This window comes from Acinonyx jubatus, chromosome B4, assembly GCF_027475565.1.
Source record: "Acinonyx jubatus isolate Ajub_Pintada_27869175 chromosome B4, VMU_Ajub_asm_v1.0, whole genome shotgun sequence".
NCBI lineage: Eukaryota > Metazoa > Chordata > Mammalia > Carnivora > Felidae > Acinonyx > Acinonyx jubatus.
The window spans coordinates 76,337,264-76,361,032 of NC_069387.1; the positions used below are offsets into that span (position 1 = coordinate 76,337,264).

Sequence of the window (23,769 nt, forward strand, 5' to 3'; positions counted from 1 at the left end):
AGAAAGCCGATTCGCCGAAACCCTCAGCACCTGGAAGCCACTGGAACGATGGGGTAGAAAAGATCGCGATCTCCACTTAGCACGGGGATTGACCACATCGGGGAAACGTGTTTCACGTCCGCGGGCACGTCTCCTGGGTTGTCGAGTAAAATGCGCTTCTGGTGCCAGGGATTTTCAAGATGGAAAGCCTCTGCGGAGAGGTTGGCAGTAAGCCTAGAACTGGTAGGGATAGAGCGCGGAAAGGGACAGGACTCCACAGGCGGATTTGAAAGGGAGCAACAACTGAGCCAGAGGTAGAAATGGGGGTCCCCCGGAAAGGAGAGGATCTTATTGGAAAAGGACTGGGGAGGAGAGAATGGAAGCTCGTGCTGGGGTGGGGGGGAGGGGGCAGACTTTCTGGCTGGACAGACTAGGGCCTGTACTGGGTGGAGGCAGAGTGAAGACAGACCAGGAAAGTGGGGACGAGGCTGCTGAGATTACATCTGTGCCTTCCCGAGGGAGAAGGTTCCCGAAAGGAAGTTACTTCCTGTCTCCCTTGAGGGGATAGCTGGAAATTAGGAACAGTAGGTTTGGAGGAACCATTTACTCACGGATTTTACAGCGGAGGTAACATTCCTCCAGGACAGGAAGAGGATCAAAATAATTTCCTGAGGAGTGTGGAGAGGGAGGCTTGTCTTCGATTGTTTTACAGGCCATTCCCCCAAACAGACATACTGCCCTCTGGGTCAGCTGTGTGTGGGCATTGCTGGGTGTTGGGAAACCAAGATAAAATTTAAAAAAAAAATTTTTTTTTAACATTTGTTCATTTTTGGGGGGGGGGGGGGGGAGAGGCAGAGAGAGGGAGACACAGAATCCAAAGCAGGGTCCAGGCTCCCAGCTGTCAGCACAGAGCCCCACGCAGGGCTTGAACCCATGAACTGTGAGATCATGACCTGAGCCAAAGTTGGATGCTTAACCGACGGAGCCACTCAAGCGCCCCAAGATAAATTTTTAAAAATGCAGTCTCTGACCTCAAGATGCTTGAAGTCTGAAGGTGGAGATGGGCTGGTCATCAGACGATTATACTATTATGTGCTTAATGCATTTATAGAGGTGGATACAAAATTGTCAGGTTCTACATCATTAGGGTTTATTCTGGATGTTCATCGTGGGGCTGTTCTAGAAGGGGTGAGAGTACAGAAAATGGAAGGACTTGATGTTGGATGGGAAGAAGAGGGGAGAAGGCCAGAGGATGGTGGTGCTGTGGGAACACTGAGAGAAGATGGTGATGATAACAGGTCTGTCACTAGCAGAAGGAGGGCAACACACTCACAGGAGTCCACGGCATCCTCAGCCACACAGCCCCCAGCCACTGCTTCCTAAGAAACTCTCTTCCATGCCAGTCTCTTGGGAACTGAAATTGATGATCACCAAATCCTGTGGTTTTAGAGCACGGACGATCTTCAGAAGTTAACTAGAGGAGGAAAGTGAGTCAGAAAAAGCTGGTGACTTGCCCAGAGGCTCCCCAGTTCCTCGGTGTTGGAATTGAGATGGGGACGCAGACGTCCTGACCCAGCTTCTTACAGTGCATGCCTACACTGTTCCAGAGGCCTCTGCTGACTTAGCAGCCTGCACATTCCAGGACCAGTCTTAGCCGGTTTCTCCTGTTATAATGTTAACTACCTATTCCCTCTGGTCTGGTCCTCTGTGATCGCTATGAAAAGCTGCTTCTCAACCTCTTAGCCTTCTTTCGGTTCCCTGTTCGGTTGATTGTAGGCCACTCCAACAGACTGAGCCCCGGGCAGGATGAGGCAGAATTATCAGCTTCCCAGTTCTCTGTGGTTTACAGAACCCTGGATCCGGTGGTCTATTTCAGTCCTGGCCTTGACATGCTGACTCACACTTAGCTGGAGGCCCTGTATTGCGGTCTCTTCTCCCTTTTTGTTCTGCTCAACCCTTTCCTTTCTTCGTTCAGTATCTTCTCCTTTTTTTTCTATTCTCGCCTCCCTAGCCTCCTTTGTAATTTGTCACTTTCTTTGTCTGCTGGCATCTGACCTACTACTGAAGCCTATCCTCCGATCTGTAGTGTTTCCTAGCAGTTACCATCGCCCAGAACCGTGGGGCGAGCGCCTGTTCTAGGCACTGGAGGGGGGAACAAAAGAAGGATGAGCCCACAATCTACCTGGGAGAGTCAGGGCACGCTTCGTCACTCAAGAACATTCGAAAGCACTCTGTGCCTTTGCATATAGCAAATGTACATGGGAGAAAATACCAGGTGGGCAGATTAATGGCTAGGTGGGTCCTAAAAGGATGCAAAAAAGAGTAACGTAAAACCACTCCCACTTGGCGTAGTTTGTGAAATGGCAGTAAACGGAAGATCCAGCACAGAAATGTGAAATCCAACTTGGGTCCTATAACTCCATTTCCTCTAGAGGGCCTAATGGTGAACAAAAAGACTCAGGATGATCATGCATATTCAGTTTTATTTGCTTTTCTGGATCTGGCTCAATGGCCTCTCAGAATGTTTTTTTTCCTTGATGGCCTCAAGTCCTTTCGTGGGTCTAAGCATCATCTTGGGAAGGCCATGGGATTCAGGAAGACGTTCAGTTGGAAGCAATGACCTGAAGGAAAAGCCAATATGTCCACAGTCAGTAACTTCTGCCTCCCTCCCTTCTGTTTTCTTCAGGGCTCCTGGTTGAGTGTAGCCCGGCCCTGGGTTTCTGAGGGGAGTTGAGGGAGTTGGGTGGGCGGGGGGCAGGGGAGGGAGGCTAGGTGTATGGTAGGAAGTAGGTCTCAGCTGTGTCAGGACAATTCAATGTTCTAGGCACATATGTAGCACCTAGTGGCAAGAATAGGCCTTGAAATGGTTGTGAATCAAAGTTCACGCCACGAGACTCCAGAGTGTGTTTGAAGGCTAGAGGGCATAGGTGGGATGATTGTGAAGCTACCACTAGGTCAGTGTAGGTAAAGCCTCATCTAACCTTCAAGCATCATCTAAGGTAGTAAAACCTCTTGCTAAAGGGTAGAGCAGATTCTCATAATGCCCTTAGAAAGAGCTCATGGGAGAAAATGTTAGTGACTCTTCCCTTTCCCAGGTGCACGCAGGACTTTCTGAAGCTGTTTTTCTCTTGGCTTTGACTTAGGACAGCACTGCCATATGTCCGGTTGAGGTCTGCTGTTGTCACCACCTTACCCTAAACAGTAAGCACTCGGGTGATGTCGGCTGAGCGGGTATGCCGAGGGGAACTTGGGATGGCAGCATTATTGAGGGGAGATGCATCATGGAGGCAAGGGAAAGGAGTAAACGAATGTGGTAAGGAAGATGATGGCCTCCCTGTCCAATTATCGCTCCCTAGCCCCGCCAGTGTTTGGGTCTCCAGGTGACCCTGTTTCAACCTGTCATTTGAGAGCACTTACATTATTGATCCAGGAGATGTAAGCAGAGACCCGTGTGAAGACTGTGGGCTTCCTGGAGACGTTACAGCCCAGACTGGACACGAAACTGGTCACTCCATGGACAGCATACTTGCCGTTCACAAGGCAATGGAGAGGGCCCCCAGAATCACCCTGCAGGGAGGAGAAGGAGGGTCCTAAAACTCCATTTAAAAATCTTTGGACCTTTGCTTTTGCTTATACCCCACTTCTGCATGCAAACCCTGTGCAGTTTTAAAGCTCCAATTCAAATCCCTACTTCCTTCATATCCCCACAATCCAGATGAATCTCATCTTCCTGTCCTTTCTTTTGCTGCACTTAGGTCATGTTCTGCCTTGTATTTTGGTTTCATAATTTGTTTCTACCTGCCACACCTATCTATGAGCTTTTTGAAACAGCTTTTTGAGACTGTGTCTTACTGACACGTTCCCTCTCCACAGTGCTGGCATAGAACTTTGAATTCTTAAGCTCAATAGCTTTTATTGACTTAAATTGAACCTGGGAGTGGGGGGAGTAGGGTGTCCTCATGATGTCTTCATCCCCAGCATTTAGACCAGTGGTTCTAATTAGACTTAGCCTTTAGACACAGGGTAAGTAGTCAACACATGAAACTAAACTGGGGTGAAGGGGAGAGAAAATGATACATTGGGTAATGGTTACATGCTCAGGCTTAGAATCAGAGGAACCTGGGTTTACCTGGACACTCTCCTCCTTACTCAGCTCCCAGGATGCCAGTTCTATAATTCCAGACAGAAAATCAAAAGGTAGTTCTCTGGACAATCTGACCAGCACAAGAAGGAAGACCTAAAGATCCTGCCATTAGAGGTCCTCCACTGAAACCACCAGACCTTCACTAGGTCACCCAACAGACCAGTTCAGCGTGGATGAATCCCACTGAAGGCTCACGGCTACTGATCAGCTTTTTATTACCTCACTCTGAAATGAAAGCAGATGGTCAAGGAGTACCACACATCTGAAGAAAGCCTCTAAGATAAAAATAGAATTCAAAACCAAGAGACAAAGAAATAAACAAAAAATGAAGGGGCAGCCAAGGGTATGCAGGGAGAAGGAAACAAGCAATAAAAACCTGTGATTAGTATTGCATCCATGATGCAAGAACAGCATACTGCAAAACGAAACATTCAGAAAACAAAAAGAGCCTTCGGAAATTATGAGTATGATAGTAGAAATGAAATGTTGCAAGGATTGGAAGATATAGTAGAACAAACAAACAAAATATAGAGAAACTAAGAAAATAAGAGGACCGTCTAAGGAGGTAAATAGGTGAATAACAGAAATTCTAAAAAGAGACTATAAAAAATGGAAGGAAAGAAGTCATCAACAAACAAACATTTTCAGAACCAAAGTTCTGGAGTTTCTAAAATGAGAAAACCCACCAAGGCTCTCTCACGACGACTGCAAATAAACCCATACAAAAACACAAAATACTGGGGTCAGGAGAGGGTAAAAGAAGTCACTTAACAAATTAGTGGGGAAGTGTGGGGCCGAATCAGTGATAAAATGGGCATATATTTTACCGATTTAAAGACAGTTTTTAACTCCAGGGAAAACAAAGTCCTGCAGGAAATGAAAAGTGATTTTAGAATACAACATGGATAAGAGTTCAGGCCTTAAAACAGAAGGAAATCTTGCCATTTGAAATGATGTGGATGGACCTCTAGGGCAGTGTGTTCAGTGAAAGCAGTCAGAGAAAGGCAGATACAGGATGATCGCTCTTACTGGTGAAATCTAAACACAAAACAAAACAAGCTCATAGATACAGAGAACAGAGTGGTAGTGGCCAGAAGGGGAGGGGGGAGGAACGGGGAAAAAAAAAAAAACCCCAAAACGCTTCCCTTTCTCATGAACTCACTGAAGGATTTGCAGCATCAAAGAAGAAACAGAAATACAGGAACACAGGACTAGCGACCCACAATAAAGCATATGCGTGCTTGTGTGTGCCAAGCCTGTCTCTGAAAGGATGGAGACAGCCAGGAACAGCCGTCAACTCCATGAAGATATATGTAATCTCACTTATAATGCTGCTTTTGATCACAACGCACTCTTCCAAAATGTTCCAACTGTTAAAAAGGAGACAGCAGGCCCAAAATAAAGTCACTTATGCTAAACTCCACCAAGACTTAATACCTAACCTAACGGTAGCTTCAGTTTCTCCCAGAAATGTGACCTTTAACCAGCCAACCTGGAATTTTTAGGTCAACGCTAGGCGGCAATGTGCTGATAGACCCCTTAGGAGGGCCACTTTGCCTAAAACAAGGCATTCTTTGCCACAGCTCAATGAAGCTGCTTTCTGTTCGCTCGAGGAGATGCTATCTGATTCATGAATCATTGAATGAAGCTACTTTGATCTTTAAATTTACTCAGCTGAATTTTTGTTATTTAACAGATTTGGTGGCAGAGGCCAGAGCAAAGGGCACTTCTGACAGCTTTGGGGACACCAAGAAACAGGCATAAAACTCTGCAAACACTGAGTTTACTGTCTTTCTCACCATTTCCAAGGGCCATGGGTAAGTCCCTTTGTCAATTCCATTAAGAATGAACTCTCATCACATCTTTAATAATGGGCATTTCTGGTCTTTTATCATGTACAGAGAGTTACTGTTTTACAAAAGCTTCCTGCAAATGTGTTTTATCCTCAGAGAAATTCATGGAAAAGAATCTGACGGGTACTCTAGAATACAGGTTCCTGATAACTTTCAGATCAAGCAAGTGAACTGGGTGAGAACTTCCAGAACTAGTGGGAAAAATGGATTCAAATAGGACAGATGTTAATTACATGGGCATGAGTGAATTGAGGAGGAGAGGATGATTATCATTTGTATGACTTCTTGTTTAAAACACTACTGGTTGTCTAATGTTTTCTTTTCCAGATTTTAGGAAACCTTTTTATCTTTTCTCTTAAGCTATCAACAATTTGGTAAGATATACATTTATGACCAAAGGTGAAACATTTACTTGTTTTTTCCCTACCTGATCCCTCCAGAATTAAAAAATTCTCAGGTAGTCTTTTCATGACAATATACAGTTGACCCTTGAACAACATAGGGGTTAGGGACACTGACTGTCCCTCCCTGTGTAGTCAAAAATCCCTGTATAACTTTTTATTCCTCCAAAGTATAACTACTAGTAGCCTACTATTGACCAAAAGCCTTACTGATCAGAGAAACAATTAACACATATTTTATATGTTAGATGTGTTATATATGGTATTCGTGCAGTAAAGTAAGCTAGAGAAAGTAAGATGTTATGAAGAAAATCATAAGGAAGAGAAAATACACTTACTGTTGTATATTTATTGAAAAAAGAATCCACATATAATGGACCCACACAGTTCAAGCCCATGTTGTTCCAGGGAAGCTACAGTTAGTTGTTTACATAGGTTCAATGAGAACCTGATCTCCTTGTAACAAGACACAATTAGAAACATTGGTTATATTACCAAAGCTCTGACTGGAATACCATATTTGAGAACATTATGCATAGACTCAGATATGACCAGACACTTTCAAGAAACTAAGATCAACTTGGGGTGCCTAGGTGCCTCAGTTGGTTAAGCATCTGGCTCTTGATCTCGGCTCAGGTCACGATCACACAGTTCGTGGGATTGAGCCCCACATTGGACTCTGCACTGACAGCATGGAGCCTGCTTGGGATTCTCTCTCTCCCTTTCTCTCTGCCCCTCCTCTTTCTCTCTCTCAAAACTAGAAAGAAAGAAAGAAAGAAAGAAAGAAAGAAAGAAAGAAAGAAAGAAAGAAGGAAAGAAAAGGAAGGAAGGAAGAAGGAAAGAAAAGAAAGAAAGAAACTAAGGTTGACTTTACAGAGCCAATAAAGCCTCATGGAAAGATTGACCTGGCACTTTGCTTGTAAGATTCCAGCAAAGCAGTCTTAAAAAGAACTTACGTGGTCAGTCACTATTCTTGCTGCACTTATGTAAATAATCAGGCAAAGTTTAATGTAAACAAAACTAATTCTTCTGTAAAAAAATGAAGGTAAGTGTAGAGAGACGAACTTATGTTTACACTATCATCTGTATTAGATTCTAATCCTGTTAATTGTCTCCGAGGTTCTATTACATACTTATAAACTGGATCCTGAATTCTTCTAGTTTCCTAAAAAAATCTGGCTCTGGCTCTTCAAATTAACATTTCCAATGTTCTCTCACCGTTTTGATTTGGAATCAATAAGAACACAGATTGCTGCTGAAAGTCCTTGGAAGGGACTACCCCAGGTCCTCCTCACCACCCAGATGGTGGTCAGACTCCAGGGACTTGGACATGCATCTCACAGCTGAAGAAGGTCCCACCTGACATCGGGTCCTACACAAACACTGGAGATGTTCCAGTCAAAGTGACTAGGAAGAGAAGTAGCTGACATGGAGGTAGACTGCTTCCTCCCAAGATGCCAGATCAAGACTTCATACTTTAACTGACTAAATACGAAACCTTTCTTCTTCCCTTTCTTTCCTTCACTCTGGAGCTGGCCTAGAAAGATCATGCCATCATCCATATCTCCTGGGCCATGGCTAAGGGGGATAACCTCTGGAACTTAGAACAACTTTTTATTTCAGGCTGAGAGAAGACCTAACTGACCCCTGGCTTGAATGGACAAATGCAACAATCCCTGAGAATGAATCCATTAACAGTGCCATCTTACTGAGAAGTGTTTTGTGCCCTGAGAGGGGTTGTCTTTGTGGTAATTATCACTCCCCTTGGGCCTATGAATGACAAGATAGCTAGCACATAGCCAGGAAATGCCTTTTAGGTTATCCAACTGTGCCCCTAGGCTCTCCACAAATGAACTAAGACACCTCATTGTACAGTTGCCCTGGATTTACATCACCGAGTTGGAGAAAGAATTGAGTTAGAAAGGAATCATCGAGTTAGATCATTGAGTTAGAAAGGAATTTTTCAGGATTCAGGATTCACTTCCTTCGGCAGGGCTACACTTCCCTGGTTAGGAGTAAAGGTACATGAGCATATGATCAGAAACCTCTCTTTAACTCTTAAAGATACTGTAGAATCTGTTGCCAAGACAATAGCTGCCCAATAAAAATCCTTAGACTCTCTAGCCAAAGTTCTTTTTTTTTTTCTTTTTTTTTTTAGGGAGAGAGAGAGAGAGGGAGTGAGTCAGGAAGGTCAGAGGGAGAGAGAGAGAGAGAGAGAGAGAGAATCTCAAGAGGCTCCACACTCAGCACAGAGCCCAATGCGGGGCTTGATCCCGTGACCCTGGGATCATGACCTGAGCCAAAACCAAGAGTCAGACACTCAACTGATTGAACACCCAGGCGCCCCATAAGTTATTCTTGATGATAGGATAGTCCTTAATTATCTTTAGCTGAGTGAGGGGATGTCTGTACTGTGGCCAATACCACCTGTTATGCTGGATTAACACTTCTGGAGAAGCTGAAACTCAATTACATAAGATCACTGAGCAAGCCAACGTGGTTTACAAGGGTGACTGCTACAACAGGGTCTTTCTTTGACTTATTTGATTTTGATTGGTTTGGATGTTGGGGACCATGGCTCCAAAGTGCATTCTAAACACTGGGAATTATTCTGCTTATAGTAATCATAATAGTCTCCCCTGTCCATTGTTATTCTGTCAAATGTTTTATTTATTTATTTATTTATTTATTTATTTATTTATTTATTTAAACATTTATTCATTTTTGAGAGACAGGGACAGACTGCAAGCAGTGGAGGAGCAGAGAGAGACACAGAATCCGAAGCAGGCTCCGAGCTGTCAGCACAGAGCCCGATGTGGGGCTCGAACCCCCGAACCATGACATCATGACCTGAGCCGAAGCTGGAGACCCAACCAACTGAGCCACCCAGGCGCGCCCTGTCAAATGTTTTAAATGCATGTTCACAGCCACTAACCACCAAGAAAATGATCTCCCCAAAACGGGAACATCAGAAAAAGAATGAAGAGAACGAACAACTTACAGATCGTTGAACCTGAAGTCATGGCCTGTGAATATCACAGAGATTAAGCAAAAAACCATATGACCTGTGAATACCACACAAAGGATCAACAAAATTTCACAAAAAGGTGTGAGAACTACAGGGCAGTTGCTGAGAGTAGCACTAATGCCATAAATTTTTATCATACCTGTCAGCTGAGAATCTGATCAAAAGCGAGGAATTGTTAAGGAGACAGTAGATCCAAAACTGAGTCACTTGTGCTAAACCCCACCAAGCCTTAACACCTAATCTAATTGCAGCTTCAGCTTCTTTCAGAAACGTGACCTTCAGCCAGCCAAACTGGAATTTCCTGGTCAGCACGAGGAGGTAATCTGCTAAGAGACCCTCTCTGTTCCCCTTGGGAGGACAACCTTGCCTAAAACAAGGCATTCTTTACTAATAATTTCCTTTATTCCAGCTCCCTCTGTGCCTTTAAAACCTTTTCCTTTTCTGCAGCTTGATGGAGCTCCTTTCTACTTGCTAGATGGGGTACTCCCCAATTCCTGAGTCCTTGAATAAAGCCACTTTGATCTTCAGATTTACTCAGTTGAATTTTTGTTATTTAACAGGTACCTCTGTGAAAAAGGAAGAGAGGTCCACATCACCCATAATGCCTGAACTGAAAAGTAGGAATACAAGCATTTATTTTTATAGAGGTATGGAGACCCCAAAAGAATCAGCTGACAAGAGTTGAAAGTGGTCCCTTCTGGGGAGGGAGATCTAGAAGAGTGGAAGGAACACAATGATTGTTCTTTTCCATCATTAAACTCATAGTTTTATTTGTCACCTTAAGCAATTTAATACATATAGCCTCGTTAAAAATTGAAGCTTAAAAGGAAAAGACACCAAAAGTTCAAATTGGGGATGATTCTTTTAAAAAGGAACTAGCCGTACCACACCCCAACTACTGCTTAGGAAAAGAGGATGTTTTCTTTAGACTACTGCACTCAAAACAAATCAAACGAAACAACCTAAAAATCTTCCACCCAAATTCTAATAGAGGGTTGAGAGTGTTTCTGGGCTAGAGGAATGGAAGGTAATTAAATTACATATAACACTATCATCTTATGTTAATTGACTTGAAAAGAAACCCAGGCTCTGGAGAGATGGAAGGTGTGGCTGAGGATCTGAGGGCAGAAGGAAGAGCTGGGAAGGAGCTCGGTGGGAATGAGTGGATCCATTCTGAGGTGAAGAGTTGGGGGACCCAGAAGTCTGAAAACCCAGAAGACACACTCTTGGGAAACTCCAGTGGCAAGGGATCTGGAGACACAACTGCCTCAGAGAATTGTCAGTTTAGAGCGGCTGCAGAAAGAAAAGTACTCTACTTATTCAGACTTTTAAGACCCTGAGAGAGCAGAGGGAAAGTGAATTAACTCAGAAAGGTTAAACCTTAAGGTAATAGGGGAAGCTGGCTGGTGAGGACCTGGAAAAGAACTGCTTACCTATCAGTCTCTACCTGCATGTAGAGCTCCCGGGATACAGGACTCCTATGTTTTCACACTAGGAAGGTCCTGGGCAAACTGGGATGAGTTGGTCACCTTACTTCCATGGTTCTAGGTGCTCACCAGAAACCTTTGGTCCTTTGAGTCTACTCTTTCAGTCAGCCTACCATCCTACAGCTGGCTTCTCTTTTTCCACTTAGCTCGGACCTTGCATTTGGTCTGCAGTCTTGTCCTTTAGCTCCAGTAATGCAGGAAAACCCAGCCCTGGATTAACGCATCCCTGCAACTGGCTCTTGAGTGAAATGGAGTGAATCACACGCTCACTTAGTCATTGTGCGGTCTGCAACCTCACTCTATCAGTAACATCTTGGAGGTCAGTCATCGTCCTACTCACTTGAATTAATCCAGACCCATACAACCTTTGTACCTTGATTATCAGCATCCAACCCGACTCCTATTTCACAAGTACATAGACAAAATAATGCAAACACCTGCCATGCTCCAGCCACCCAGCCTGCACACTCTTTCATATCTGCGCACATTTTGGTGTCTCTCTTCCTGTGCTCTTGGTTCCATCGCTCCTCCTCTGGGATCTTGTGCTATCCGTTATTTCCTCTCGCTGACTCTACAAGATGCTTTCTTCTCTGCCTATTAACACACTCAATTTTAACATACTATATTCAGCCCCTCCATGACTTGTCATCCTCCTTAAAGGTACCAGACTTTTATTTTTTTTTTTTTTTGGTCCCTCTCTTTCACCCAAGATTCTTGGAAGAGCATTCTCCATTCCTTACTATGTTTCTTGTTGCCTCTTCATTTCTTACCTTCAGTAAAACTTCTACCCCCTCCAGTCTACTGAAACTGTTCTTGCCAGTTACCAGTGACCCACCAACTGTCCAAGTCGGCACTTCAGTGATCTACTGTGGCTCCTGGATGCACTATGTCATACTGTGTATGACACGTTAGTATTTCCTGAGACTCTGGAAAACCCTTATCACCTCTCATTCCTCTTAGGTCTTATGGGTTCTTTGTCCTCCACCTACCCCTGCAGCATTCAAGTATTCATGTTATCATAGTTTTTCCTCAACTCACTGTTCTTTTCTCATTCTACAACCTTTCCCCTGCAGGATGGGGGTGGCTGGGGTGGGGAGTGGAGCTCATCTGCTGTATCTCTAGCCCAGCTCTCCCCACACTCTCTTCTTCTTTATATCTAATTACTTACTGGTTAATTATACCTGAATGTCCCATTGGGATTTCAGACTCAACTTGTTCAGAATCAAGTTCATCACCTTCTTTCCCAAATCCTATAAACCTTCTGTCATTGGAGGCAGCAAACCCCTCCCCTAAATCACTTAAACCGGATGCCTGGAAGTCACTCCAGATCCTCCTTCTTTCTCCCTCCTCTCCACTGCCCTAGTTCAAGCCCTCAAATTTATTGCCTAGATAATTACAATAGTCTCCTAACCTGTCTCTCGTCCACCCTTCCCCTCTTCAAAGACACGCTTACCTTGTCATTAGACGATACCTCTAAAAGGCACTCTGATAATGCTATTCTCCTTTTTAGAACTCTTCAATGGTTTCCCGGTGCCCAAGAGATAAAGTTCATGTCCCTAAGCATGTGATGGAGATTTAGGGCAGGCTGCCCCAAAATATACCACCTTGGGACATCGATTATTTTGAATTAAAGTTACTGAAGCACAGACAATGTAAGAAGGATATTCTAACCCTACTTTGTTTCTCGGAAAGCAGAAAATAAATGTCCCATGTGAAAGGTACCCCCCCCCCCCACCCCGCACCAGGAGGTAAGGAGACATCCTTATGGCTGGATATAGGGAATTCAGGGCTATAGAACAAACCCTCTTACCTCACCTTGTTGGGTCTTCACTAATTTGCACCAAACCCAAACTTCTTTGTCTTGCCAATGCTTCACAGATTTATTATTTCTTTGTCTAAAAGGTCTTTGAGTCTCATATTTTTATGAGCTCCTGCACATATGAGATTAAATTCGTTTTTCTCCTGCTAATCTGTCCTATGTCAATTTAATTATTAGGTGAGCCAAAGAACCTAGAAGGAAGAAGGAAAAATTTTCTTCCCCTGCACATGGCACTTGAAGCCCTAAGTCATGTGGCTCCTGCTTGCCTTCAGTGTCCTCTCCAGACCTTCTCTGGTATGGTAATAGTTTATTTCTAGCCCAACGGTCAGCCAACTTTTTCTATAAAGGGCCAAATAGTAAACATTTTAGATTCTGCAGCCCGTGGAGTCTTTGTTTCAACTATTCAACTCTATCAAAGCAGCCGTGAATAATATGTAAATAAACAAGTATGGCTGTATTTGTTCCAATTAAATGCTCTTTAATGAACATTAGAATCTTATATTTTTCATGTGTCATGACATTATTTTTGTACATTTATTCCCAACCATTTAAAAATGTAAAAAGCATTCTATAGAATGGTTGCAGAGAAACAGGCCGTGGATTTGGAGGCTTGTGGGCTCTGACCTCTGCTCCAGCTGTAGGGAACGCCCTGTAATTCTCTAAGTGTTCTAGATGGTTTCTTGGCCCATGCCCTCATTCATGCTGTTTCTCTCTCTCTCTCTGAACAGCTTTTCCTCTTTATGCCTGGCTTTCTCCCATTTAACCATCAGGACTCACTACAGGCTCCACTTTCTTGGGGGGAAGCAAGTCTTTTCTGACCCCAACAGGTACAGGTAAGTGCCTATCTTTTGGGCTCCTATATCACCCTACGTGTATCTTTATTATGATGCTTACCCACGTTGTATTACACATTCTATCATATGTCTGCTCCTGCCATTCCTCCACTAAAACACTGTATTTGAGTCATCTTTGTATCCCTAACACTTAGCACAGTGCCTGGCCTCTAATAGGTAACCAAGAACATTTGTTGAACTGCATCAAGAAATCTATAAGATGGTACGCTGCTGATTGATTTTGTCTAAATAGAAGAGGATCCCATGTATCATATATATATAAATGATTATAACACTATTTTGTGCGCTCTCCCCTGCCCCATTCATCCGTATATACTCCTGGAAATACTGCTGAGGTAAAGGGTTGGTGGAGAAGGAGGTACAAGGAAAGCTGGGATCGATGGGAACAGAGCTTTCTTATTCACAGTTACGACCACCACCACTCCAGGCTGTAAAAAGTCTAGGTGACAAACAACTTCCAGAGAACGTACACATACACCAACACGCAAATGTTGGGCCACATCCAAGCCTCTGAGGTCAGGGCATTAGGCAAGGTGAATTTCAGGAGATTCCTTGACTGCCGAGTTCCTGGCACAGACTCATTCTCACTGAGACGCTAGAGTAGCAAGCGGAGTCTGGACAGGGGGTGGGAGCAGGTGTGGAAAAGGGAGTGAGGAAAAGGTTGGGGGCGGGGGCTGGGAGGCCAAGAGGGGAGGGGCCCAGCCTGCGATTCCTGATGCCTCCTGCATGTGTTCACCTGGCATCCAGAGCGAATTCCGTCTCCTCCAGCGCATACCATGGTGCTCTTCACGGTGGAGCCCCAGTAGCTGGAACTGGAGCAGGTGGCGTAGTCCACACTGGGCAGGTAAGCCTGCTGCAGGGCCTGGGCCAGCTGCCCGTTGGCTGAACAGGACACACAGCGTTGGAGGTCAGCCCCAAACCCTCTCGGGGGCGGGGGGGGGGGGGGGCCTTCCACACCCTCCCAAGCCTTCCCAAGCTCCAGTGAAAGCTGAACTCAGGGCAAGCTCCTTCCAGGGCGTGCCACAGATCCTCTCCCCTCCCCACTTTATATGCAAGCTACAGGCCCCTTCCTTCAGGGCTCATCCTTGATCACTGTTCCCAAGCTCCAAACCACCAACCTCCAATCTCCCTACTGCTGCTTAAAAAAAGGAAAGCACTTTAAAGTCACCGGAATGGTCGTACTTGTCGAGAACTCCCCTGCTTTCACTTCACACTGTAAATCCCACGAAGCAGAACCGGGACCATACACCCTTCTTTTCATTTCCTAAGAGCTTGCTGCAGCTTTCCTTTATCTGGCTCTTTGGACTTTTCAAAGCCTTTGCACATGAATTACTGCTCTGCATCCTTACAACGATGCTTTCATGTTATAGAGATCAGGAGGTCGAACCACTATGATATTAAGTGAACTGAGAGCAGCTGCATTAGAAGCATGTCTCTCTCTCTCTCTCTCTCTCTCTCTCTCTGTCAGCTCCAGGTTTTCCCAGCAGACTGGCTGCTTGTGGCAAGGCCTTGCCTCTCCCCCAGAGCTCAAATACCGCCTCCTGGCTGACAGATGTCTGTGTCAGTCCTAATGTCCCTGCCCTTCTTAACCATCTCTGCTCATACCCCGTCCTACCTTTCTGTGTTGTCTGGATGGCATTGCCTACCAGAACTCTTCCCGCGATGAGAAGAGAGCTAGCTGAGTTCTCTTTTGCCTTCACTCCTCTGGACCTACGGCTACCTCTGGTTTATTCACCCCAACCCACAGCCTGGCGACTTTGGAGGTAGTGTGATGGTGTAACGACCACCAGAGTGGGAGCCAGGATACCCGGGTCCTGGCTCCAGCAAACTTGTTACTAACCAGTCATGTGGTCTTAATTTTCTTGGGCCTCAGTTTCCTCAGGTTATAAGATGAGAGGCTTGTAAAAATACGCCGTGAGGGAAGGTGGTATGTGGTATGTTTTGTTTTGTTTTGTTTCTCAGTTATAAGATTCGATGAATCTCTGACTCGACTGTTCCATGGCCTATTCTTAGCTCGATTTCACGCACCAGTTCTTCGATCTCTGGTTCCTCGTCCCTGACTAGGGCTGCGACCTAGGGCTACAGAAAAATGCTCCCCAGAAGCCCAGCTACCTACTCAAGACCCATGTGGTGGATTTTGCCAACGCAGGCGACTTACTCTTGGTCATGCCCCAGCCTGTGATGTAGCAGGGATTGTTGTTGGCCAGGATGGTTCCTGCCGCTGGCAGGACACCCAGCTGCACATAGTTGTTGAGGGTAACTCTCTGGGCCAGGCGCAGCAGGGCAATGTCATAGCTGTGGGAGGAAACGAGCCTGCTCAGGCCTTCCGTCAAGGTCGGCGCGCGGGGCGGCCCTCACTAAGCCTTTGTGTGCCCACAGAATTCGAAAGGAACAACTCGGAGAAGGGCTCGGGAGGCTGGTTTGCTCGGCCTCAGACTCAGTCAAACACAGCTGGATTGTAGGATATTACTTGTCGAACAGCAGCACCTGCTGGTGAGGTCTTGGTGTTGTGGTCTAGCTGTGGCCTCTGTGGCCTCTGCGACCTGGGTGGTGGTAGTGGGGCTTACGTCTCTCAGTAATGAATGGGGAATCAGAAAGGAGCCGAGTGCTGTGATCTTGGCCGTAGAGAAGAATTCTCAGGGAAGAAAGACCTACCGTGCTGCGTGGGTCTGAAAACTCCGCGGCGATATCCCAGCTCCTTGAACCCGCTCCCCGCCCCCCATGCCCCCCAGCACTGACCACCATTTTAACTACCTCCTTTCCCAAAGCGTACGGCTCAGTCTGGCACGAGTTTTCTCAGATCAGATTCATTTTAAGACATTTACTTTTGCTGACCGAGTCGATTCCCTAAAATGAGTACTAAGTAACAGCAGAAATGGAAACTTTGAACGCTGCAGAGGAGTTTCAGGGGACCCAATCACGCAAACCAGCCTAGATCAAACAAGTGACAAAGACCTGCCAAAATTCTCAAGCCTCCCAAAACCTAAATTCTCAGAGTCCTTCCGAATGAACGTGAGGGAAGCCAAGCCCCTGTTGCTGGCCAGTCAGCCCCCTACCTCCAGCCCAAGGCCAGCCCAGCGCTGTCCCTACCCGGCGGCCACGTTATTGCTGTTCCAGTAGGGATGCACCACGATCTTCTGCACACTCACACGCTGCTCGGTGCCATCGTTCTGGCTCAGGTTGTGTTCTCCAGCCACCACACGGAAGGTCATTTTGCTGGAGTGAGAGAAGAGCAGGAAGCCCTGAGTGATCCGGGGGGCTCTTTTCCATCAGAGAAGAGTTGGGAAGCCATCTCACATCTTATCTTTAGAAAAAGAACTCATCGTAACTGGCCCAGGCAGAGGGCAGATGAAAAAGCCTGGAAGACGAGGAAGTAACAAGCCCCCTCGTTCTCGAATTTACTAACCTGTGGCGGTGACAAAAACTACTAGCAACTTCACTGCCCCATTTTTATTTATTTTTTTAATTTATTTTTGAGACAGAGAGAGAGCATGAACGGGGGAGGGGCAGAGAGAGAGGGAGACACAGAATCGGAAGCAGGCTCCAGGCTCTGAGCCATCAGCCCAGAGCCTGACGCGGGGCTCGAACTCACGGACCGTGAGATCATGACCTGAGCTGAAGTCGGACGCTTAACCGACTGAGCCACCCAGGCGCCCCTCACTGCCCCATTTTTAAAGCCCAGCAGCAGAGGCTGAGTATAACCTGGGAGAGGTATGGTGAACATAAATGAAATAATGGCTCTCAGCCCACAGAGAGATTTTGAGGGAAGGATAAAGAAATAGTTTAAAGCATGATCCCTGGGCCAGCAGCGCCAGCATAACCCGGAAACTTGTGAGAAATGCGGATTATCAGCCTTCAACCTGAACCCACCAAATCAGAAACTCTGATTTGTGCCTTCCAGGTGATTCTGATCCATGCTCAAATTTGAGAATAGTTGCTCAAGACACATACGAACAAAAATGATTGCCAGCCAGGCATTGACCAGGCACTTAAATATTTACCTACTTAATCCTCACAATAACTCGGCAAAGTAGGTATTATGACCCCATTTTAGAAATAAGAGAATGAGAGCTCAGAGAAGCTAAGGAAGTCATCCAAAGGCACAAAGGTAGAAGGCGAAGCAGGATGGGAACCTAAGCTTGCCCGATGCCAAAATCTGTACCTTTCATTATAGTCTACTACCTCCCCACAGGCCCCCCAACACCCCCTTAAAGGCTTGTCCTGAGTGCTCAAAGATACATCTTCCTCCAGAAAGGCCAGACTTTTTCCCTTCCAGAGGCTCAGCAAAGCTGGGTTTTGTTTTTCTCACCGGTCCACGCAGTGAGCAGCTGTCATCACCCAGTTCTGTCTGATGAGGGTCCCCCCACAGGTGTGATACCATTTGCCCCCAGAGAGGTACTGGAGGGAAATCTAGAAGGGGAGGAGAGAAAGGAGGGAGAGGTTGGCGTTTCTTAAAAGGCTTTGCCCCAAACTGCATATTACACTTCTTTCCATTCCTTCCATCCTTCCAAACATTCTCCAGCTTTGTGGGCCAGAGATGGCAAATGGGTTTCATTTGACCTGTCAGTTTCTGCTGATCGGTCGCTATTGGCTCCTCGGAGTGGCAGTGAGAAGGGGTGTGGAGACGGCCCCGGGATCAGCATGGAGTGCTCCACCGTTGGGTGATGTTTGCTGTGTACGTGGACGGGGGAGGAAAGGCACACACACAGCATATTTGACATCCCCACTCGGGGTTGGTGCAAAGGGCCGAGAACCCAGGTCCTTTGACCTGCATTCCCTCTTGGAAGGAAACGTGGCCATGGAATGGCTCCATCACCTAAGCCCACAGGCTTAGGTCTCCAGAGCTCCCCCTCCAATGACCTCCAGACATGTCCTGTCCCCCCACTTCAGGGAATACTCAGAACCACCACTGGAATATTCATTTTTATCAGTTCATGTCTTCCTCAGCACCTCGTATTCCACCATCGCTCTACTTCTGAAAATTCGGGTGCAAACTTCAGTGAACTGAATTGAATTCCAATTGGAGTGATTCCTCTCAAAGTGTGGTTATTCACCAGTTAATTTGCCAATTTTACGCATTTAGAATTGCTTAACTCAAAGCCTAGCTGCCCTGTGACGAAAGTAGAAACGCTTTAAATAGCCAAATAAGCTACATGCTCTACTTGGCGGTGGGGTGGGGGTGTGCTTGAATGCAGAGGCACACAGTGCAGAGTGATGTGTGTGTGTGTGTGTGTGTGAGGGTATTGGGACTCGGAGCTGTGGGTCTGGCATGCAGTCTTGCGCGTGCCACTGGGAACATACATGTGGTTTGGGTTTGGGTGCGGGCCTGGGAAAGTAAGTGTGGCTGGTGTTCAGATCCCCTCCCCCAAACCTTTTGTATGCTTTTTCCACCTTAAGCCTGGACCCATTCAACCTTTTACCTCTAGAATCCAGACAGTTAGAGAACTTGTGGGTAAGGATGTGCACAAACACACATGATGTTGTATACCAGCACACATGCAGCTCTCGTTTTGTTGGAAGTCTGGGGCTGTGAAGGAACACCCACCTGCGAGGGCCAGGAATTCTTCCGGGCCTCAGTCCCTCCAACTACCCGGGCGTTGGTTTCTGGAAAGTCCTGGGTGCTGTGTCCTTTGTGGGGCAGAAGAAAAGTGAGTGATGACTAAGCATGGGGTCAGCTCAGGGTGTGGGGCAGGGTGGCTGTTGTGCTTTGTCTGCGAATTCACAGTTCCTCCCTAGCAAGTGAGGGGCCCAGCTGAGAGTTATGGGAGCCCTTTCGCCAAACAGGGGAGTCTGAATGGCTTCTGCTTCCCCCCACCCCCCAGGTGTCCCCAGAACTCTGGCATGCTACGAAGGACCCATCTCACATCACTGGGCTAGGGCCCCAGAGGCTCCCTGTGGTCTCAGCCTTGCTCGGGGTCATCCCAATGGCCCGAGGTGACCTCTCACCCCTCTACCCACACATACGGTGCTTTTGGCAGGATTCTCCAGGGGGCAAGGACGGCAGTGCACATCCCAGCCAGACACCTGCTGAGGATGTCCTCCTGTCGATGAGGGTGGTAAGGAAGCCCAGACCCATGAAAGGGGCTTCTCTGTTTCGTGGCTCAAGGCCCTGCCATCCAGAGGGTCCTGCATGGAGAGTGGCCCTCACTGCTCCTACCCTGGATTCCAGGAGGGTAAAGTTTTTGCTAGACCCACAGGGTGTCCCATCTCACCCTGGGATAGAGAGCAGGCCTGGACTTCAGGACAGCTTTTGGCTCTGCTGTCCAAATCCTCCGCCCTATAGAAGTCAGGCCCGAGGACCCACTTACCATAAAGGACCAGGGTGGCGAGCACCAAGAAGCATAGCATGTTGCCGGCCGAGTAGACCACTGCCCCCTTGCCATGAACCAAGCCCTCTTTGTACTCCTCTTATCAGCAGCTTTGCTGACCGTCTTGCTGCCAGCTGTCAGGGCTGCAGATGGAAGGCCGGGGAAAATCACAGGTGACGTGGAAATACAAATGAAAAGATGTATTTTCAAGTAAACTAATTTATCTGTTGTTCAAAGGCAGAACAAGGTCAGGTTAGGGCTGACTTAAGCATCTGCATTCAGTGGAAAGGCATCCAGTGAACTCTTTTTTCAGAAAAAAGAGAGGGAACCAGGGCTGGTCTTTCCATCAGGGTGCTCCCTTCACAGTCTGTCACTGCCTTACTGTCCTCAGTGACACTGTAAGTGCAGAGATCCATTCAGTGCACCAGGAGGTGGAGGCAAGGGATGTGGAGGAGGGAAGAGTAGTTAGCAAAAAGAAGAGACCACGACCTCCCCCTGCCCAACGAGGAAGGTGGGCTATGCCTCCAGGACAGAGGTGTAAATGCAGGAGGACTAAACCAAGTAGGGATAGTGGAGAGAATTCTGGCGGAAGAAGGTACTAAGAAACGGGTTTGGGGAGACTCAGACAGAAAGCCAACCAGAGAGCTCCCAGAGAAGGAGACCATGAGGTGGGTTAGAAGGGGGAGCTGCAGGATAGGGAGATGGTCTGAGTGCTGTGAGCATGGAGGGCAGAGGGAGCAGGTGAGGAACAGGCCTGGCCTGTAGGTGATGAAGGGCCTTGACTGTCAAAGTCAGGAGAGGAGAAAGGAGGGAGGGGCAGGGCGCCTTGAGGCGGGCAGAGGACTTTGGGTCGGGAGGCCCAGAGCAGAGGGCCAAGAGCGGGGCTGTGATTGAGGCAAAGAGAAGCCAGGAAGCCTGGAGGGAGGCAGGAGAGTCATCTGGTTCACCTGGGGGTCTTTGTGGCCTAGACACTTTCCAGAATCCAAGGTTCATGCCTGCAGTTGCAAGAGAGGCCTGGAAAAAGCTGTAGGAAGGAGCTCTGTAGGCCATGACATAGAGTTCGGGGCCATCACATTATGGCTCTCGGGGCACCCGGAGGACCCCCTTTCCAGTCTGACTGCCAGGATTCCAATAAAAGCAGATGGGGAAGAGGCTGAGCTGAGCTGGGCTGGGGAACTGGGCCTCTTTGGCCATCCTCTCCCCACCTCCCTAGTTAAGAAGCCAGCTCTAGGTCCAGGATGAGAAGCCCAAGAGGAGGCCTTTAGGGCCACCTAAACATGACCCCTCAATATCACATACTCCAAAGTAAGCCTCTAAGGGCGCCGTCGATGTCACACTCACCTGCGTACCCTTGGCCTAGGGCCACCCAATCTGTGTTTGCATAAAAACCAAAGTCTTCAGGGACGACACTTAAGGCCCTCGCAACCAGCAACCGGTGCCTAGTCTGCATGCCCCAGCCTCATCTCCACTGCTGGTCACACTCCCATTTTCACCGTTCGGGCCAGACGTAGACAGTAGTTGTGGTTTAAATGTTGAGGCATTGTGTTTCTTCTGGCCAAGCAATTCTAATTCTAGGATTGCAATCCTTTTGAAAGAGACACAGGCACAAAAATAAATGTACAAGGACGCGGGTTATGGTAGAGGTTGTCACCAAGTTGTCGCAGGATTGGGAAAAAAAATCCCAAGTGTTCATCAGCAGGGAAAGGTGAAAGAAATTAGGTTTAACCAAATGATGGGGCACTCTCCAGCTTTTAAAAAGAATGAGTTAGACTTTAATGAACTGACATGAAAAGATGTCCTTGGGATATTAGATGAAGACATCAAATTGCAAATGATACGGTACTGGGTATGTGTGTACTTGTTATTCACAGAAAAAGGGTATGAAAGGGTTTATACCCGGAAGTTGGTACTTCTAGGGAATGAGTCAAGAGGTATGGAGGCATCGTGAGGATCAATTTCACTTCTTAAACTCATGTTTTTCGGTATCGTTTGGCTCCTCTACACCATTACTTTTGTAATTAACAATAAGAATCTCTCCTGGGGTATTTGGCTATTTTGGGCAATGGCGCCAATATTCTTCAAGTAGGAAATAGAGCCCCAGGAGGGACCAGCCATTTAACGCTACAGTGAGAATCTTCGGGAATCGGGATAGGAGCACAGCATCAAGGTTTTAAGGAAGATGTAAGCAAGGTGTTAAGGTTTTAGGTGAACTCTGAGAATGAGCAGAGGGGTGAATCTTAAGGAACAGTGCAGATACTGGGGTAGGGTGAGGCCAGCCCCAGCTAAGGGGAGGCCACAAAGTCTTGTATCACCCCATCAGTGCCCTCTCCCTCTTCTTGACCACCTATCTCCCCTAGTCCTCCCCTCACTCCCCAATCTGGACCTACTCTCTAGGTGTCGTATGTGGTTTCTTCCTCTCTTCTGCTGCACCTCTCATTCCCTGTGAGTTACTCTTAGCTGGGAGTAACTGCCCCTGGGAGAGATTATACTGCTTTTGCACAGGGGTGAGGAAACTTGGCACTAAACAGGCCACCTTGGTTGGGCGTATATCATAATATTGGCTGGAGAGCTGTTGAGTGAAGCCATAAGAGCATGAAGGATATGGGATAAATGGCAAACAATCAACACCTGATAAATGTTTGGATCCTTAATGCAACCAAAGATAAAGCAAGGATTAGAGTTGGGATCTCTGGCTCCCTATGGTTTACCCGAATTAGCATGGCCTTCAAAGTCTTCTCACTTGGGTCCCAACCCACTGTTCTGCAGGGCGACTTATCCCATAGGCACAGCAGGCACAGTGCCTAGGGCCCACAACACTTTTAGGGCCCACAAAGTTTTCATTTCTTTTAAAATCAGAAGAAATAAAATGAATACCATCAGCCTGGATTATATTCATTTTTATACCAATGCGGTTGTGAAACGTAATTAAAAAAAATTTTTTTTTTTTTATGAAGACAAAAGGGCTTAGGTCCCATGAAAGTCACAATGCGGTCCCCATCCTCTAGCTTCTACATCCACCACTCCTTCACCCTGATGTCCCCTTGGTTTGTCAGATCCACTTGTACCTTTGTCTCTCTGTGACTCTTCTGAGTCTCGATGGTTGCTTGTGTGGGATCCCACCTAAGGACCCACCCCTGAGGTCAAAGGTCAAATGTCACCATCTTTGTGAGGCCTTCCCTGACTCCCCTAAATGGAAGGAGTCGTTCTTTCCATCTCACCTGGCGCATCTCTGAACATCTCCAGGCTGGTCCTGACTTGCTTGCAGCTGCTTCGCCAGCTCTAGGGTATGAGCTCCGTGGAGGAGAAGCCGCATCTTACACCTGCTCGTGTCCACATGGGCTTGACACACACTATGTAGGCTAGATTAGGGGCCACAGGGATGTCTGGGGACAAGAGACAGTGATGTGACAGAACTTTTCAGAGGTGATGTGTGTGGCTCTACACAGCCTGAGCCAACTGATTCTCCAGCAGATCAGCTAAGGGACACTATGGGGGAGGAGGAACCAGTGGTAAGTTTCCTTTACCAATGCCATAAACCCTTTATTTTCCCTGGGACCTCGTGTCCAATTTTTGCCAGCAAGTTTTTACTTTGCCCACCCCTGGCCACATCCTGGCCACATCCTGGCCACTCTCCACTCTCCCTCTGGCTAGGCTACCCCCAGAATGTTTTCTCCACAGGGTCCTGAAGGCTCTCAGCAACTTAGGAGACCTCCTGCCGTGGGAGTTGTGCAGGGAGAGGCAGCTGCGGTCCCATGGCACCCTCTTGTGGTAATGCCCAAGATGACAGCCTGCTATGGAAAGTCAGAAGCCCTTCTGGAAGGAGTGTGAGTCTTCCTCTAGGCAGCTGGGCTCTCTAGTTCAGACAAGGTGGCCACGTATGGTGGGGTCCAACTTGC

At 47.0% G+C, this 23,769-nt stretch overlaps 2 protein-coding genes and 1 long non-coding RNA gene across 3 annotated transcripts in view; 1 reads left to right on the forward strand and 2 right to left on the reverse strand.

Moving 5' to 3' along the window:
- The first annotated feature begins 19 nt into the window (after nt 1–19).
- On the forward strand, nt 20–14,307 carry LOC106969210 (uncharacterized). Its single transcript, XR_003413114.2, has 6 exons — nt 20–293; nt 3,123–3,180; nt 5,820–5,940; nt 9,966–10,052; nt 12,889–13,005; nt 13,440–14,307. It is a non-coding gene; the product is annotated as an uncharacterized LOC106969210 (long non-coding RNA).
- Nucleotides 2,443–20,019, reverse strand: CELA1 (chymotrypsin like elastase 1). The gene is made up of 8 exons (XM_053226259.1): nt 19,874–20,019; nt 19,111–19,193; nt 17,875–17,975; nt 16,656–16,781; nt 15,724–15,860; nt 14,302–14,447; nt 3,397–3,546; nt 2,443–2,600 (listed from the first exon to the last, which is right to left on the reverse strand). The coding sequence occupies exons 1-8, from the start codon at nt 19,911–19,913 to the stop codon at nt 2,583–2,585; spliced, it is 801 nt and encodes a 266-aa protein (XP_053082234.1). The 5' UTR covers nt 19,914–20,019; the 3' UTR covers nt 2,443–2,582.
- A 3,090-nt stretch (nt 20,020–23,109) lies between these two features.
- Nucleotides 23,110–23,769, reverse strand: part of GALNT6 (polypeptide N-acetylgalactosaminyltransferase 6) — a 41,951-nt gene continuing 41,291 nt past the window's right edge. The window contains exon 12 of the mRNA XM_053226254.1: nt 23,110–23,256. Coding sequence (XP_053082229.1) covers nt 23,233–23,256 — 24 coding nt within the window. The 3' untranslated portion in view covers nt 23,110–23,232. The remainder of the gene's footprint in view (nt 23,257–23,769) is intronic.